Source organism: Pyrus communis, chromosome 3, assembly GCF_041283825.1.
Source record: "Pyrus communis isolate YQ-2024b chromosome 3, ASM4128382v1, whole genome shotgun sequence".
NCBI lineage: Eukaryota > Viridiplantae > Streptophyta > Magnoliopsida > Rosales > Rosaceae > Pyrus > Pyrus communis.
Window position 1 is genome coordinate 9,812,725 of NC_142567.1, and position 18,595 is coordinate 9,831,319.

At 35.6% G+C, this 18,595-nt stretch overlaps 2 protein-coding genes and 1 long non-coding RNA gene across 4 annotated transcripts; 1 reads left to right on the forward strand and 2 right to left on the reverse strand.

The window, feature by feature from the left end:
• Positions 1-772: 772 nt before the first annotated feature.
• On the reverse strand, positions 773-9,463 carry LOC137716630 (1-acyl-sn-glycerol-3-phosphate acyltransferase PLS1-like). Of its 2 annotated transcripts, none has more exons than XR_015960671.1 (11): positions 9,273-9,463; positions 9,054-9,176; positions 8,899-8,938; positions 7,094-7,167; positions 6,888-6,947; positions 6,572-6,649; positions 6,174-6,332; positions 5,933-6,062; positions 4,981-5,073; positions 1,349-1,435; positions 773-1,258 (listed from the first exon to the last, which is right to left on the reverse strand). XR_015960671.1 is itself a non-coding variant. In XM_088690974.1 (11 exons), exons 1-11 carry the CDS (start codon positions 9,351-9,353, stop codon positions 1,043-1,045), a joined length of 1,137 nt encoding a protein of 378 aa, XP_088547100.1. In that variant the 5' UTR covers positions 9,354-9,367; the 3' UTR covers positions 851-1,042. The 2 variants fall into 2 exon arrangements, 1 of the variants encoding a protein (XP_088547100.1); XM_088690974.1 differs by having other exon boundaries at positions 851-1,258; positions 5,937-6,062; positions 9,273-9,367.
• LOC148697915 (uncharacterized) lies at positions 1,863-4,233 on the forward strand. The gene is made up of 3 exons (XR_015960672.1): positions 1,863-2,784; positions 2,880-2,905; positions 3,906-4,233. It is a non-coding gene; the product is annotated as an uncharacterized LOC148697915 (long non-coding RNA).
• Positions 9,464-13,589: 4,126 nt separating the features above from the next.
• Positions 13,590-18,387, reverse strand: LOC137716384 (1-acyl-sn-glycerol-3-phosphate acyltransferase 3-like). The gene is made up of 11 exons (XM_068455831.2): positions 18,147-18,387; positions 17,269-17,391; positions 16,699-16,738; positions 16,468-16,541; positions 16,031-16,090; positions 15,616-15,693; positions 15,375-15,533; positions 15,100-15,225; positions 14,548-14,640; positions 14,251-14,337; positions 13,590-14,090 (listed from the first exon to the last, which is right to left on the reverse strand). Exons 1-11 carry the CDS (start codon positions 18,327-18,329, stop codon positions 13,869-13,871), a joined length of 1,245 nt encoding a protein of 414 aa, XP_068311932.2. The 5' UTR covers positions 18,330-18,387; the 3' UTR covers positions 13,590-13,868.
• Between the last annotated feature and the right edge of the window lie 208 nt (positions 18,388-18,595).

Below are 18,595 nucleotides of genomic sequence, written 5' to 3' on the forward strand. Positions count from 1 at the left end.
AAATGGCTTTCGTCACCCTCGGATGTCGGCCATCACTTGCCTATCCAGGTATTCGGGGAATATCGGGATTGGGGCGTGTCACATTCAGCATCCATTGAGGAGTAAAATACCAACAAGATTTCCTCTTCTGCACCATGAGGGGGCGTTGGGGGTGTGCAACAGGTGTAGTGGCATAGGATCCCGAATTTCTAAAGGGCCCCACAACATTGATGATAATCTCATTCCAATTCCATATCTCATCCAAACCAATATACGGGGCCAAGAACTTCAAGTCTTGGGCGTAACCGGATTAATCTCATGAGATAGAAACTATTGAGATAGCAATCAAATATGGATTCATTTTGTGACGTGTTCTTTATCTTTTGGGGAAATGAGTCCTACGAATCGAGTGATTTGTCGTGCTCTAGGTTAAGACAGATTGATTGGCTATCCAATGCATTGTATCACATTCAACACGAAAAAAGTAAATTGAATCAATAAAAGTATATTAATCCAATAAATAAAAAGCTAATCAAAACTATAATGATTAGAATGTAATACTTTCATGAAAGATGAACAAACTATCTTTATCGCATCATCAAGAGCATCTTGATAACGTATTGTAGGGCCTTTTGACTGAAGAATTATAGAGAGATTGAGAGAAGTGTGCGGCAAGCATAGAGAGAATGGAGTGAATTCTGAGGTGTGTTTTCTCACCCCATTATGCCTTTATTTATAGTAGTAGGACAAGTAAATTCCTGCCTTTAGGTATTACCACTTATATAGAATACTATCTAAAAAATGTGACAAAATCCCATAAGGATTACCCAATTGCATTACTACAATAATTAGGACTGCAACAATAAGTATATTGTCAAAAGTTTTATAAGCTTCGGAATATATTAGACTACCAAGAGAGAGACTCACAAGACCCACATCTGAAACATACCCCATTTATTGAATTACTCGGGTCACAATGTAAATTGATCATTTCTCACAATCAAAATCATTAAAAATTTCAACTCTATGTCTGCATCAATTTGGCAAAAGCTGCAGCATGGTACTACTCCCCTTTAGCTTGACCTTTTCGTGATGGAGTGGTCCTAACTCCCTTTTGTTTCGGCAACTTTGTGTATTCGATGAAAATATGCACGATGAGCATACTGGTAAGAAAAGAAGCTGTTAACAAGCCCACCCCTCTCCATGTGTATAAAAGAGAGAACTTTTGGAACAGCTTGAAAATCGCGAGGCAGAGTGTACAAAAACTGCTGGTATAAGCCTGTTACAAGAGAGAGAGAGAGAGAACTTATTCAGAAAAAAAAAAATACAAATTTATTTCAAGGAAGGAAAATAGTAGAGAATAACTTACGAGCAATGCCTTAATAGATCGACCAGTTTCATGAATTTCTTGGCCGGGAAAGGTACCCTCAGCTTTAAACTTGTCCAACAAGGAATCCTTGTATGAAACAGAAAACCACAAAACTTTATATGTTTAGAAAGAGCAAAGAAAACTAATCATTTGTTTGCATCTTTGATACACACACACACACACACACGCACACACGCACACCAAATTGAGAGTCTTTGGGATTTAAAACCTCAACATATTAAATTACAAACAAAACGTTTATGCTTTTCTTTCTCTTAGAATTTTAGGAGCAACTAATTTCTTTGAGGTCGCAAAATATTTCCAATACTAAAATTGGGTCAATTAACATTTTCTGCTTTCAAAGAGAGGTCAATGGAGATAAATTTTAGCTCGATATATGATCATAGTTGGAAAGAACAATTGTTTTCATTGTCCTAGGAAAAATGATTCTGTTAACCTATGTTAGAAAATGAAATGTCCATTAACTTGGGCTGATAAATGAAATCTCTATATACTAAAACTCAGTAAGGTGGTACTGTGGATGACCAGTGGGCAGACGTTTTTGCCCCTTGATTTCTCCTCGCTCACCCGCTTTGTCGCCCTCTTCGTACAGTGGAAAGACGGTTTTGCCCGTTCTTTCCACGCATCCGTCATCGTTGATATCTCAGCTTCGAGTTCGAGGGTCTTCTTCTGCGTTTAACCCTTTGTTTCTTCTGGTCCTTCTCTAATTCCTGCCTTATTCTGGCTGTGTTCTTCTGCGATTGTTTGTTCTTCTTAAATATTGTGGTCTCTGCATCAAAAAATATTGGGGGAAAGTTCCTGCTTTTCGTGTTTTAAGGGATCTTATTTCTGGTCTCTAATTTGAGGAGGGTTTTGCATCTTTTTAAACCTAGAGTTGTGGGTGTTTTGTCCATCCTCATAAAATTGGTCTCTATTTCTAGAGTTGCGATCGGGGGGCAAATATTTCGCAATTTTTGCGTTCGTCTTTGTCTGGGATTCGCGAATCTTGGCCGGATCTGTTTCCTATTTTCTTCTCTGTTTGAGCGTCGGCTGTCTTTAGATTGTTGGGAAATAAATTTTATACAGCTGAGGTGTGATTCATAACTACTGTCTTTCAGTTTTTATTCTGTAATTTTGTTAGTTTGGATGAAACTGTAATAATTTTGTTTTGGGTTAGTTGTGGTCTTCAAGAGCAGTGCTCCGTTTGATGTCGTTTTGAACATCACAAGAGCCGCCTCCCTTCCCGCTGCTTCCAACGTCTCCTCTCCTTCTATGGCCGACTGTGGATGTTTGTCTTTCTTCTCTCCTCTCTTTTTATTTATTTATATATTTATTTATTTTATAGATTTTTTTGGAAATTAAGATTGACTGCTTACTTCTTTTTTCCTATTTGTTTGTTGTTTTTTTAATATCTGCCACTTCTGCTGGTTCCCCTGGTATGTCGTTGTTATTATGTTAATGCTGCTCTGATATTTGTTTGTTGTTTTTTTAGTGCATGAGATCGATCTTTGTTTTATTATTATTTTTGCAGTCATTGGATACATGGAATACAAGGAGGTTTGCAATTTCACACTTTTCCACATTTACGATTTTCAATTATTTGCACAACATTTGAACTTTGTTATCTGTATGAGCTTTCGTTTTAGTGAGTTCTTAAATTTCGTCATGACTGACCCATTTTTTCCAACTCTACTTTAATGGTTTTCAAGGAACCAGTTTGCATATGCATTGATAATTGTTGGATTAAAATGGATTTGTATTTTTTGGGAAGAAATGATAAGAAGAAGAAGAAATTGAATTGGTAAAGCTTCTTATTTTGGTATATAATTAGATGAATAAAGAGAAAATTACTTGGTAAAGATTTGAGCTTTAGCTACTGCATGCAGATGCAGCTTTCCTTTGCATTTGAATGAGTTGGAAACTGAGTGGAAAATGTTGAGAGAGAGAGAGAGAGAGAGAGAGAATTGTGTTGGGATTTTGGTAAAGATTTGAACTTTGGTGGTAAGCTAGCTGCTTTAAGCTCGCACAGGAAAACCCAGCAGCATATAGAGAAGTAGACTGAATTGGCCTTTTGAATAAGTTTGAAATGAGTTGGAAACTGAGTAGAAAAATGTTAGAGAGAGAAACAGAGAATGTGATTTGATAATTGGTAATATGATCAATCCTTGGGGACATGTATATTATATCAAATTAGATTAGAATTTTCTGATTAAATTAGATTAAAATTTGATCATATAAAATATAACAATTTATACATATTGGAAATATGCATTAAAAAGTTTAAGTCTGAAATTACATGGATTAGAATGACTTTTCTAGATGCTTAAATGCTTTTTACTGAAGAGTGTTTTGTGTTTCTACTGCCGATAACCAAATGTTGTAAAGTATACCTTAATATATATTCTATGCTGGTAAGCAAAGAGGTTTTTCGTTAGAAATATTAGTTGCTGTTTTCGAGTTGCTCCATTTCTTTCAAGGTTTATTTCCTTAAGGGAATTAAGGTGTATGAAACAACAAGTTATTATGGTTCTGATGCTTCTAAAATTTATGATTACAGGTTTCATTTGACTGTTCGTTTTGCACGTTTCATTTTTGCAAAGTAAAGGACATATGCAACACCTTCCATGATTTTAGAACACTTGAAGGTGAGACCTAAGAAATAAAATAGCGGTTTGAAAAGTTGTGATGGCATGTTAATTCCCTTTTTTGTGAACTTATTTTAAAGCATATTCACCTATTTATTTTTTCATATTTTGTGTACATTTGATTTATGATAGATTACGCACATACTTAACGTGTTTGCATAAATTTAATGCCTTAAGCTTACACCTTAACAAATACCTATGAAATCTGCAGTATTATCTAATTGAATTGGTTAGTTTTGATTTGCATTTTGTTAATTTATATATTTGTAATAGTCGACCGCGTTGAAGTTTTAGTGTATCACTTTCTATCAACACTCTGCTTCTTTTTCTTATTATATTTTGTGTTTAAATAGCATGAACATACTAAAAACCTGTTAATTACAAACTATCCGTTACAAGTTTGTACCGCCTGTTTTCTTCTTTTACATCTAGTAGTTTTAAGACCCGCAGCAACGCACGGGCACTGTTGCTAGTTACTTACTAACTTTTAAACGCGAATCTACTACCTTTTGTTTATTTGTTGTAAGTTTATTCTCATCTTTAGACTTATTATTTGTTTTCTTAGTTTTTATTTTTCATTCTTTAGTTATTTCCATTTGCACGGATTATTTTTATCTTACTTTCCCTTAGCTGTAGTGAAAGTAAAAAATCTTAATAAGGGCCAACGTTAGCTTATCTGGAAATCTAAATCCCAAGGCCTTTTGCTTTATATTTCATGGTGTGCATTGGAATTTTTCTTCTTGTGTTGTATATTTATTATACTTTTACCTAAGAGTGGCAGTTAAAATTCTAAACAACGCGCGAGCAGTGTGTATGTATATATATAGTTTCAGGGTTTGTTTTTCGGAACTTGCATACTAAAAATGAAGACATTTATATACATATATGCTAAAGTAGGTAGGGTAAAGTCTTTGTTTTTGTAGTATGAAGTAAGTTTATACATTATACGAACATATTTGTGCTATAATGCTCAAAGTTCATGCGTACCTTGGCCACAAATCTATCTCTGCACCATTGGGCAATGCCCTCGTCTGATTCTGGCAATTCAGTCATTGAGTATCGCTTTACATGTACTTTGACCTAAATTTTATGTAAAGACTTAGTACTAAGGAAAGAAAACCAACAATAAATATAAGTGAAAAATAGAAATTACACGGATGGGCAGCTGAAATTTATTTATTTATCTCGATCCAGCATTACTTGTTTTCACCAGAAATTACTATGTAACTAATCAACTAATGTGCACACAAGCACTTCTAAGGGCTCGTTTAAAAGTACTTTTAAAATTGCTAAAAGCAATTTTAGTAAAAATATTTTTGGTACCACTCCTTAATTAGTAAAAACGCAAGTGAGTTCTGCAAAAACACTAGAAGTGCTTTCCGGAAGAAGCATATACAAGAATCACTTCAAAAACTTTTGGAATCTAACAACATTTTCTCTAAAAATGTTTCCAATCATTTTAAAAGCACTTCCAAATGAGTTTTACCAAAGGCAATTAAAAGTGTTTTATTTAAATGTTTGAAAATTCTTTTAGTCATCTAAAAATAATAACAAAACAGACACTATATATTACCCGAATGGGTGATGGCGTCAAAAAGTCCATAGTTGTGGTGATGGTCATGGAGGTGGTGATTTTAGTCCCCAAGTCCCATTGTATTAAAATTAAAATTCATGCGACACAAATTTCTCCACTCATGTGCATGGGACATTCTTTCATGTAATTGGAAATTTATCAAAGTATTTATCTCTCACACCAAGCGAGTCAGTGTTAAAGATAGAGATACACTCAAATTTTACCGATACGCAAGACTGCAACAGTATGAATAAGAAATTGTTTATTTATTTAATATCACTAAATAAAACTTCCAATTTTTCAATTAGAAAAGAACCGTAAATAATTTGTAGTGGATTTAAAACTTATTGGAACTCCATGGTTTACCACTGTATGTTGCCTCGATCTCCATAAGCATATATAGTGAAGGAGTAGAATATCCTTCTGGAACAGCGAGGGTAACATCATAGATTGCAGGGACAAACGAGCGCAAATTTTTTACTGCTGTAACAAAACCCTGGGAGTAACAAATGATCGCTAATCAAATTCAAAGGGGAAAAGCTAGAATATTTTCCTTTTAGTGGAAGTGTTTTTTTTAGTTGACATTTTTGCATGGAATTTTACGTACCTTAGTCCGAGGAATCATGACATTTCTAGGGATAGGCAATTTTCTAGAAGCAGCAAACTCTCGAGCTGCAGAAAGCTTGTCTGGACTCATGCGTGTTCCTTCCGCAAAAATGGTAAGCCAAAAAGGCATTGTAAAATCCCTTAACCTCTTTAAACTTGCCTGCACCATCACCAAATTTACTCAACTGCATGCAAGAGTGCGTATAGTGAAACTTTTTTATCAGAAAGTTTACAAGAAATTTTACAAGCACATCCATATTTAATAATGACCGCATTGTTGATCATATCTCTTATAAGACGAAGGTAATTTATTAAGTCTTATATGGATCCCATCTATGAGGCAGCGAGAAATCGATTTGATCAATTGCGGTATAAATAATTCATTTTGTAAAATTGTACCTTTAGGTTGCTTTCATCTTTTTCCCAGCTTCTATCGAGGAAAACGAACTCTAGGAACCAAGAAGTCCACCCAAAAACCTGCACAAACTAGTTGCAATTAATATATATTTAAATTCTTTAAACCTTGATGAATTTTCCTTTCCAATTTGATGCTGCTTTATACTTGTTGAAGGCAGTGAAAACCTTGCTCCATTTTGGAAGTGATAACGAAATATATATAAACAAAATGTTATTTACACATCTATACTAAACCCTAGAAAAAGCAAGCACGCTAGCTAGTTAAGATGATTGTATAGTTTCTGCCTCAGAAACTCACAGGAAGGTATTTTGAAGATTTCTTGATAACCATAAGCGCACTACGAAGGCAACCCGAGCGCTGTAGGAAGCAATATCCACATTAAATTAGGGTTCTATAAGAAAATTTCGCAGGTTGCAACTGATAAGGTTGCACACTGTAAGAAAGTTGCTAGCTGACATTTTTAGCTATTTCCAGTTAACAAGCAAGAAGGTACAATATCGTACATTAGCTAAAAGTAACCCCATCAGTATATCAGCATCACAGATGTGGTTTGGCATGAGCAACGCATGCTCCTTACCTGTGAATTTCTCTAACTTAATAATTTTTCAAAATTGAAATATATTAACAAAGAATATCACAGAAATGAAATATGGATGGTACTTGTGTTCCCTCTTGGGGGATGATTCATTTTCTTACTTGCAAATAACGTATCTTCACCATAGAAATTTTATAATCGGAATCGTTCAATTTCTTAAGGTTCATTTGAAGATCATCCCTACAAAATGATTCTAATTGGAGTTCGTTTAGTTATCCAAATGTACCAAATAAATGAAGGTTTCATCATGAATATGTTACCTGATCCTGACACTATTGATTTATTGGATACATTCAGTGGCAAAGCCAGGAATTGTTGGCCGGGGAGGGGGGTTGCAAAATTTAAAAGAGAAAGGTTCCAAACTAAATGTAACCAAATTCTTCTATATAGTAGACAACATTAAATTCGTTCATATATTTACCAAGTCACAATTGTTGCAAACGAGACTTTATGTCGTAAATTTGCTACTCGTTGATAGCTTTAAGTGAAGGGGGCATTGCAAAGCCCATCTCTTTGATCATAATACTATATGGCCTCATTTGGTCTAAATGACTGAATTTACATATTTGTCCATTCAAATCCAATCCTAGAATACAAATGAAGCCTATATTTGATACAAGAAACTCTAGTGTGTTATGCCAAATGTGAAAACAATGAACCTTATTAACTTTTTCTTTCAAGATAAAAAAAAAACTTAACCAATAGCTAATGTGTCAACCCCCTTCAAGCATCAAATTTTAACAAAATTTGAACTCTTTCGAATAATGGCAGCTAAAGTTTGCCTAAAAATCTACATTTTTGAGGACCAATCTGACTCCCACAGTGAAATTAGTAGCAAAAACGAAGGATTTGGTGAAAATCTAGTCTAAATCAAATATCAAATTGCAATAAAAATCATGTAAAAATATGCATCAATATTCAATTCTTTAAATTCCAAGCAGGAACAAACATATCCACTTATTCATCAATTATCAATTATTCATATCAATAATTAATATGTATATTATGCTGTAATTCTTATAAAGAATATCAATTAAGCAAATGTATGTTAAATTATGAATTAATAATTTAAATTAAAAAAAAAGGCAGAAGGCACGGCATTGTGGTGGGAAGTAGGGAAGTGAATGTGTGAGAGTTAATGGGAATGAGTGGTCACCCATCTGTGTGTTTTCATGATATTTTCAATGCCCAAAACGACGCCGTTAGGCGTCTATTATTTTTGTTTTTCTAAGGCAAAGGACGAGTCTTCTTTGTGGCATTGCGTATAACAAAACACAGCCACTACACAGACATGCAGCCTGCAGCAGCCATGGCTTCACCTTGCAGGTTTTCTGACAACACCGGAGGGACGGACCATCGCTTCTAGGCTTGATTTCCAACAAGCAGAGGGGCAGCCGCCCCTCCCAAATCCTTTGTAGTTTCACCACTGGATACATTTGAATGACTAAATGAACTCTATTTCGAATGATTTTCGTATTTTCGTAGGGATGATGTTCAAATGAATCTTAAGAAATTGAACAGTTTCGATTATGAAGTTTCTACCGTGACAATATGTTATTTGCAAGTGGAGAAAATGAGTTCATCCCCCAAATGATGGTTTTTTTTTTTTTGCCGGGGGGGAGAGGGGGGGGGGGGGGGGTGGTGTGGGGTGGTGGTGGTGGGTGTGGGGAAGGGAATGCAAGCATTATCCATAAAGTAATACATTCTTGTTACCCATTAGTCGATAAGTTTCCAAATCTGTGTACAACTTAACCTGAAATCAAAAGTCCGTATTTATTAGTCAAAAGAATGAGTAGTAGTACTAATGTATGAAATTTTTATGGTAGCTCTAGTTAACCTCTACAACAAGTGATGCAATTTGCGTATACCTTAAGGCCTCCCCACCACTCCATGAGCCAAATGAGATCTAACCATAAGAATGATGCAACTGCTCCATTGATCTGTCTAAACGCACTCTTCGACAAAGGCCGAATGGTGAGGAAGCAAATCGCCTAAATGTAAAGTATGATTAGTTATGCCACCTTACGCATCACAACTATCATAGTGTAGAAAGGATTTAAACGACTATTTTAGGGTAGAATAAGGACCTGGATAAGATTAATAGGTAGACCAAAGAGAAGAAAGGTCATTCCAAAAGGAATTGAGAACAATACAGCTCTAACCTCCATGGCCACACACGCACAATTCCTACAATTGCAGGCAGATAAGAGACACAGAGCGGAGGCGGAGTGAAGAGATCGAGGGTCCTATAAAAAGAAGAGAAAGGATACTTGTAGGTATGAATATGTAAGCTGTTATTTCATTTTATCGGCAAATCACCATATGACACATGCACAATTTATTTACTCATCTTTTTTTACTTATTCTTTCTAGAAAAAAAAAAAAAAAAAAAAAAAAAACAAAGAAAAAGCGGCTTCACCTGTAAAACTATTTTTTATGTATTTATTTTTGAACAAAATATATTCTATAATGAGGGAGGGGGCGAGTTTTATACTAAGGGGGTGAGAGAGTAGACTAAACCTCCTAATGTAGCAATAATGTGTTCAAATTCGTCTTTGGCGAGAATTGAACATAAGACCTCTCACTTACAAGTTAAAAAAAAAATATCATTAAACCATAGTACTAAGTGACTATTGATTCAGAAGTAAATATTTAAAATCTCATATAGAAGCGACTCATCGAAAACCAGATTCCTTCTTTGGTTAGATTTTCAAAACCGTTAAAAGATATTTGCATTAATTATATTGTTTTTTGAACTTGATCCAGAAGATAACAACTTGATTGATTTTCGGATCACTGATATTTAGGAAAACTAATGAAAAAGGCTTGAAAACTTTGAGTTTTAACTATAAGGACAAAATAAAGGGTAAAGTGAATAATATCATGATTGACTTTTTAGTATAAAAATATAATTTTTCATTAAAATAAATAGTACCGAGAGTTTTTCGTTAAAGTTCCCTTGATATTTTGTAAGATGGGTTGGCAGGGACCTCACATAACGTAGTCTATTGGCTTGGTACAGTTCAATTTCCTTTATGAATTTAGGTACAGTAATTAGCTCAATATAATTGTAAACTTTTTGGGACGTACCTATAACTATAAAAATGTCGTGCGATTGGGCTGGACGTACCAAAAATCTAGCTCGCACTAGGGTTTGCGATCCCTATATCAAGGAGCACTGTTCTAAAAATATAGGCGGCTGGCACTAAGAGTTGGTCACCGTCCTAATTAGTTCTTAGGCATTTAAAAATTAAGAAAATGTGCTTACACCTACTGACGTGTCCGCCTAGCTTGTCTAAACCTGCCTAGGTGTCCGCCTAAACCCATCTAGGCACCTGTCTACGTCGCGACTCTCACTTAGACAGAAAATCGATAACTTTTATTTTTGCATTCTATTTTTCAATAAAATGTAAGAGACTTGTTGAATACTTGGATGAACACTCATTATATGTTTGTTTCCCATATTTTCAATATGTTCTAGTACTTTATAATTTATATGTTATTTTATTTTACAATTTATGTATACAATTATGTGTTTTTTAAGTATAAATAAGCACTTATTTTACAATATATAATAAATTTACTTAAATTTACCTAGATTCCGCCTAACTGCCTAAGCACTAGGTCATAATTCACCATCCTACTAGTACCTAGTATCTTTTAAAATTTTGACCAGGAGTCGATACTTTTTCAAAATATTGTTACGGTTGTCATATTGTCACAAAAAAATCGTCCTAGACCAAAGGTGACATAGTTGCACCTACTTTGACATAAAATATTGTTAGGCAATTTGGTAACTAGGTTATAGCATACCATGATGATACCCACTGCTGTATTTTATTAAACAACACCAAAAGATTTAATTTTTCTGGTAATTTTGCGTGCTGGAGTTACTGTGCATTAGGTAATTGGCCAAAAAATTAAAGTATTGTGGTCGGTGAATTTCGGTCAATTCGTAACTTGGTGACCATTTTCCCTTGGTGTGTAAATACATATTCCTATCCTTTTATATATAATCACGCTCAATAAATCATCCCGGATTCAATTATCAAATTTATCAAAGAGTAACCTAGTAATTATTGTACGAGGAAAATTATCAAGCCAAACAGAAGAGTGACAATGGTTATCTGCCGTTAACAAGGGTTAATTGAGTTGGTAAAGATCGTTCTCTTCACCAGACCAAAGTTTAGATTTGAGTCTTACTGCCGACAATCTCTCTTGATGAGTGATTTGTAGAAAATCCAAAAAGGTACTAAGATCCCCTACTTGAGTCCTTAAAGAGGCTTGTTGTATGCCCTAATCCTAAGATGGGGTAGCCCTCCCCCACTCCTTCGCTAATTGGAACCTAATAGATCGTACACCGAGTAACGATGAATGTGAAGAAATATCAATGAGATGGATAAGGAATTAAATAGTTTAATTGAGCTTGGTCAAGATTAATTAATTAGTTAATTAATCATACGAAATGTTTGTATTGGCTTTTTAAGTTACTTTCAGGTTTTGGTCCACAAGGCACATAGAGTTTAAGTTGTATGAAAACTAAAATGAAATGAGCAATTAACCTAACTAAAACGGGGAGGCCGGCCATGCTAAAAAATTATTTAGTTATTTTATTTTTATTTTTATTTTTTCAATTTGCAGAGGCTTGGATCGTCGGATTTGCAAATCGATTTCTATTGATCTCAGCAAATCAATGACAAACTTGCAAACGCATCTTCCTAACGGAGTGATTAACGACGTCGAGAAGGATGCGATGGTCGGAGAAGAAAAGCTGAATGGTCGTGGGTTGGAGATCTGTGGAAGACGACTGAGAAAGTCGAAGCCTCAGCACGATGATGATGCGAAGCGCTGGTCTTAGCAATCTCATCGTTTCTGCCCGGCCTCACTAAGCCCAGCTAGTGAAGAGTTTAGTTGGAACGAGTCCAAGCTAGTCACATTAAACTCAATCCTGGCTTGCACCAAACACGGATTAATATTCTTAGCTAAGCTAGTCTTGTCCAGTGAGACTTAGTGAGTGCAAACAAACACGCCATTAAAGAATTAACACCATGCAACACACCCAATCACTAAGAGATTTTTCAATGTGACGGAAACACGAGATGGTACATCATGTATCACTATACAAAAAGTGGGATATGGATGTTAAAAAGTTAATAACTTAAAAAATAAAATTTTCTACTATTTATATAAAAACACGTGGTGTATCACTCGTGTTCCGATCATAATAAAGATTTTCTCACCCACTGGAACTGTCATGATTATGACCGCAATTCTTGAAGCATATGTCATTTATGTCCTTGCAAACACAGGTTTTGTCATTATAGACACTTATTGTTTCTGAATCTCCTTTATAATGACCAGGTATTTTCCTTTCTGTTATGTTTAGCATTCCTTACAATATTTGTCAATATTGGAGAAAGTGGTAACCACGACATTACCATAGTTCCCGGCAGCTTGGTAATAAACATAAGTACCAAGTCCTAAGATAAAACTCGCAACTAGATTTCATGAACTGTGGTCTCAGAGCAAGCAAGCCACAATTTCTACAACGCATAATAAATCATTTTCATAATTTGATGTTCCAAAAACTAAACTTGTCCCTTTACTAAATTGGATAACATTATGTCATATCATATCTCTCCGGAACTCTTTTATTGAAATGCTATTTAAGATGAAATGATATATTATTGGCACATCATTCACATTTAGAGTTGTCTGGAACTCTATGTTTCTAACCAATTAATGCCATGATAAGTTTTTGAGCTTAACAACATAGTGAATTGCTTGATCTCGTCTTAGGGTACGTAGGCAGTCTAATCTAAGGGTTAGATGCAGCCACGAGACGAAACAAACGAACGGAAGCTACATTGAAGTAATGGTTTGTTTTTTGGTACTTCACTTGGTGAGACTATCACTTGGTGAGACTATTGGCCTTTTTTAGTAGGTGCCTTGCGTATTTATGTTACTGAAGTACCGAGTCTAACTTGATTCTTACTTTGGCGTATGACGTAATCTTGATGTCGTGTATCGATCCTTAACGTATCTCAGAATCGAAGTGTGACACGTATCCTAGGAAGAGGAAGAAAAAAAACAACCTACAGTCTAGTCAAACTAGTTCGGATCCTAGCGCTATCTCATTTGATCTACCTCATGAGATTATTCTAGATTATGATAGTGTTCTTGAAGACTTGATGTGACAACTTCTTAAGTTGATCCATCGCATGACACTCGGGTTAACAATTATTGTACCTGCTAAGAACGGACAACAACAACCGCCATCTCCAAATCAATGAAGACTTAATGCAACTACTTCTTAAGTTGTTCACACTCAAAGGGGAGTGTTGTAAATACTATTATTAATTAGAAATATGATTGTGGAAACTTAAGGTAGAATCCCAATAGAATTTGGAGATCAAATCCTTATAGGCATTGTATTACTTATAAGGTAAAAAAGTCCATCATGATTAGTATAAACAAAAAGTACAAGGCCGGTGATGAATATACAATTCTCACACACCCGAGCCCCTCTCTACCGACCCTCTCTCTCTCACCACCTCTCAAAGTTAGTTTTACAACAATCTGTATATTTTATATTTATATATTTCCAATAAAGAAAGAAAGAAATACATGATCATACATGTGGATTGGCTGTTGTTAGTCCTAAATATATATACACATGAAGATCATTTCTGAATGAGTCGCTGTTCTGATGGGTCTTTTGGGGGTACCGTGAGAGGTGTAGAACGCTCTGACTCAGATGATTGGATGAGAATTTGCATGACAATTACAATAAGGACCAAGAATGTTGCTGAAAATGCAATGCCTTCCCATGAGGCTAGGAGGGCAGACCACTGCACAAATTTGTAAATTCCATAGGCGAGGAGGATCGACCAAAGTACGACAACCTATATAATTGTAATAAGAAAATGTGAGTTATTAAATCAGTTGGTCAAGACAATGTATCCCATTCGGTTCCTTAATTGTAACTGAGTTTGAAGCCTCTTCCTCCATAGATTAAAAGATAGAAAGAGGGAAATGGTAATTTGGTCAGTTAAAAGATCTTACAATTAAGGACTTGATAGGTCTGCCAATGTTTTGAAGTTGTTGGTCACTGAATGAACCTTTGGCAAAGTACTTCTCCAATAAGGCATCCTGGTAGTTGGAGAGTTTAAAAAAGAAGAAAATAACATCAAATATATAGTCGCGACGAAGGGCATTGTAGCTCAATCATTCACCCCTGGGCTCTAGGTCCTATGTTCGGTTCCGCTCTCACCAAATATTGCTTGTATGAAAAGTTTCAAGCACAGGAAAATTCCAGATAAGAAGAGAAAAAGAAAAGAAAAGTTGCATCGATTACTATACCTTGGTAACAAACACATCTTTACACCATTGTCCAATTCCATCAGCCGTTTCTGGCAACTCCTGCATTGAGTGTCTCCTGATTTGTAATTTTAACTGCAACAATCGGAATTCCTTATAGTTAGTAACATTATTTCCGAACCTATTCGCACAACTGTTGGCCTCAGCTCTACATGGAAGCAGATACAGTTGATAATATGTCAGCCCCATTGCATTTTTCCAGAAGTTATGGCCTATAATTTTAACAGAAGCATAAGTCCCATAAACAAGATCATGCATAAGGATGCAACGGCACACCAGGCCAGCACGAAATGCCACCTTCTACAGAATGTCTGTCCTGTTTCTGCACACTCATGAGTACTTTGTATCTTCCTTTTTGGTTCCCCAGTTCTGGTAGCATCCTTGATGTTTATTGTGGTTATATGCTAAAAGTTCATTTCACGTGTTATGCATACGGTTCATACATCCAGTTACAGTTAGGAACAAAATAAGGTTAATATCATCTAATCACAAGTAACTTTATTAGCATATGAAGAAAGAGTTATGTGTTCCTACCACAGAAGATTGCCCTCTGAATATTCTCAACAATGTAGGTGATGGCTGATTATTGGGGACGGCCAGTGTACAGTCATAAATTGCTGGAACGAAAGAGCGCATATGGATTACCGATGAAACAAACCCCTGCAAGTACAGAAAAAATTCAGAAAAGAAAAAAATGGTGCAGCTAAAAACATATAATGTGGCAAGGATGCATTGCTCTTTCTTTTACTTTAAGTAGGTCGCATATTAAGGATTCTGTCAGACTTCACTTCTAAATACAGCATATTTACCTTCGTCCGTGGAAGCAAGACGTTCCTAGGAATAGGCAACCCTCTAGAAGCTGCAAACTCTTGAGCTACCATTAGCTTTGCCTGCGTAAATCGTGTTCCTTCTACAAAGAGAGCCAACCAAAAAGGCATGGGGAAGTCCTCTAGTCTTCGAAAACCTGACTGTAGTGGAGAACCCATGAGTTATACCATGACAAAGAAGAAGACTGTGTCAACATATACATGTAAACAAATTTAAAGATACCTTCAATGTGCTTTCATCGTTTGTCCATCTTCTTTCCAAGAAGACATAATCAGAAAACCACATTGACCAACCGATGACCTGTGTGCATGTACCATGTTATCAACCCTTACCGAAAGATTTATCACAATACAAATTAGATGAATGAGTAGAAAAAGGGCAATCTGAATGAGTTGGTAACAGTTGGAATGAGGAGAGTGACAAGAATTCAACTAAATAATCGAATAAAAAAAATTAAGAAAGTTGATAAATCTTAGTTGGAGAAGCAAATAGCTTAATCTGGCATAATTAGTAATTCAGCAGAGATTCTGGTTTTCTTAATCCTGCTAATTATGGAAAGCGTAACTAAATACATGCAGCATAAATCCATCATTAACTTCAATAGGAACAGAAAGATACATGTTGAGAGAAAACTCACTGGGAGGAACATTATTTCTTTCTTTATGATGGCTAGTGCGCTACCAAGGCAACCTCTGCGCTGTTAGCAACATATTGATACCGATCAGTGAACTAGAAATAACACAATCGAAAACATATAGGAGGTTCATAAATTTCTGACTCTGCCAACTTCACTTCAAATCTCATTTTCACTATAGGGGTGCAGTCTGAGGTGTTTTGAATAAGGGAAACAAAAAGACACAAGATACAACGTGAGTATATTGTTTTCTGAAAATTTTTGTTGAGGTTAACAGTTGAAAGACACAAAGGGAGGGAGGGAAGGTCGCAGACCCCATGATGGTAGCTTGTTTTTCATGAAGTCAGAAAATTATATGCTTTTAAAATACTGTCAACAGTTAATATGCTTGTTTAACATCATACAAATGACTGCTAGAGATATATTTGGAAAATAAGCACCTGAGCTACAAGCCATCCAACAAGCCAATCAATGTCGCTTTTGTGATTGGAAATGACAAGTGCATGTTCTTTACCTGAAAATTCCTCAAACAAGGAAACAGTCAGTCGACGTGAGAGATTTGTAAACGTAAACAAAATTCAATTTCTCTTTCTTTTGCCATCAAAATCTTAATTCCCTCTATTTGACTGAAAGAATTCTGGCATACAACCAATTAATAATTGTCACCTCACCCATTAATTGAAAAGTTTTTGAATCTACATACAACTCAACCTGCAGAAGAAGTTCCAACCAGTTAGACCGTGATTTGAGATTGCAAGGTCAGCACGGAGAAATGTAGTCACGAGTATGTTTCTTCTGCATATATGGCAATCCAAGGCAACTTGGAGTATGTAAAAAGAAAAACCATTCTAAAATCAGTATATAGAACATGGTTTTCAAAGTAGATTTTTCATGGTGTACGTTAGTTTCCTCCTTCGCTGCTCATTTTGAAGCTTCAATAAATATTTAGCTTTTGCAGAACCACAAAGATTTAGATTTTCATACAATCGTTTAATTTGTCTATTCATACAATCACACTCTTCCAATAACTCAACAACCCCTACAAATTGTAAGCATACTAAAAATTTGAGATTATCAATTTGTCCCAAGATGTGTATGTATTGGTTGATCAATCATATAGATCCTAACACTGTGCATTTATCTCGAAAAAGCTACGACTGCTAAAAGATAGGTCTGATAATATTGTTGAGCAAATGAGACTTAAAGGCATAAACATGAACAACTTTAAGAAGGAAGCATACCTTGATTCCTGCCCACCAATCAATGAGCCATATGAGCTCCAACCACAGCAATTCTGCTACTACTTTGTTGATCTTTCTATACATACCCTTTGATACAGGACGAACAAGGAGGAAACACATTATCTGCAAGCACATATTGAATAATCAAAGATAGGACGTAAAAGCATAGAGCATGTAAGTAAACGATATGTTTGTCGGATTTTCATCCAACAACTTAGAACAGGGTGCGCTTCTTTAACAATTATTTAACGCGAGATATTTGAACATTCTTGTATGCGTCCATGTCTGCGTGTGCATGTGGCATGGAAGTGCAGGGCCTTATATGCAGCAAGGATGCCATACGTTGAGCCAAAACATACTGGAAGCAAGCACCCATTGATGGCATTATTTTCTGACGGTGATAAATAGGTCGAAGGTTTAAGCCTTATGGTAGTTACTTCTGTTCAATTAATTTTCTCATTGAGATATAAATTAGTGTCCTAATAATTCATCCTTGCAATTTTTTCATGTTAAAACATATTCAGCAACTCATAATTTTGTACCATTGTGTTCCAAACTTGTACCATTGTGTTTCATACTTACAATTACGATCAAATTACTCGAAGTAACGGAGGCATTATAGAAACCCCACGGCTGTATAATGAATGCAAATTAAAGTTGATTCTTGAAATAAAGTCATTGAATTACCACAAATACTCATCATTCACATCATGCGTTATGGCATATATTAGGTTTCAAAAATCTCAACATTCTCAATAACAAGCAATTGGATCATTCAATTTCCATGCAACGATCAAAATGGATGACAACTTTTGTTTTCCTTAAAAGTGAAGCAAGTTTTATTTAGTTAATGTCATCAGACGGGTCTGCGTATGTACCTGCATGAGATTAACAATGAGGCCAGAGAGAATGAAGAGAACGCCGACAGGTAAGATGGCAACTACAGCTGGGATGCCCATGGATTGTGAGGCAGCGCCGGCAGCGGCGGTTTTGGCTTTGAATTTGGAGACAAAGAGACACAGATTCAACGGGAGACAGAGAGGAGACCGTTTTGGGGTCATAACGAAACAAGAACACGGCGTGAGACGCGAACTGGAAGCCGCTTCAAACGCTCCATGTCGTTACACAATTACAAAGGAACCATTATTATATGAAGCGCATGCATTTTGGCAATTTCTAATCTAGTCACTTTTCTTTTTCCAGCAAAAATAAAATACAAATCTAATCAAGTTTCTAAAGGGAGAATGACTTACATAAAACGATTTACCACTGCATGGTGTCCTGATTCAATAAAACAATACATCTGTCACGTAGGATAAAATTAGTG

Coding starts and splice junctions, on each gene's coding strand:
- LOC137716630 (XM_088690974.1), bottom strand. CDS start 9,353: ATGGAGGTTAGAGCTGTATTGTTCTCAATTCCTTTTGGAATGACCTTT. Junction 6,650..6,887: donor AATCTTCAAAATACCTTCCT/GTGAGTTTCTGA, acceptor TAGTTTGTGCAG/GTTTTTGGGTGGACTTCTTG. Junction 1,259..1,348: donor GATCTATTAAGGCATTGCTC/GTAAGTTATTCT, acceptor CTCTTGTAACAG/GCTTATACCAGCAGTTTTTG.
- LOC137716384 (XM_068455831.2), bottom strand. CDS start 18,329: ATGACCCCAAAACGGTCTCCTCTCTGTCTCCCGTTGAATCTGTGTCTC. Junction 16,739..17,268: donor ATTGGTGGGCAGGAATCAAG/GTATGCTTCCTT, acceptor CTTCTTCTGCAG/GTTGAGTTGTATGTAGATTC. Junction 15,694..16,030: donor AAGAAATAATGTTCCTCCCA/GTGAGTTTTCTC, acceptor ACATGCACACAG/GTCATCGGTTGGTCAATGTG.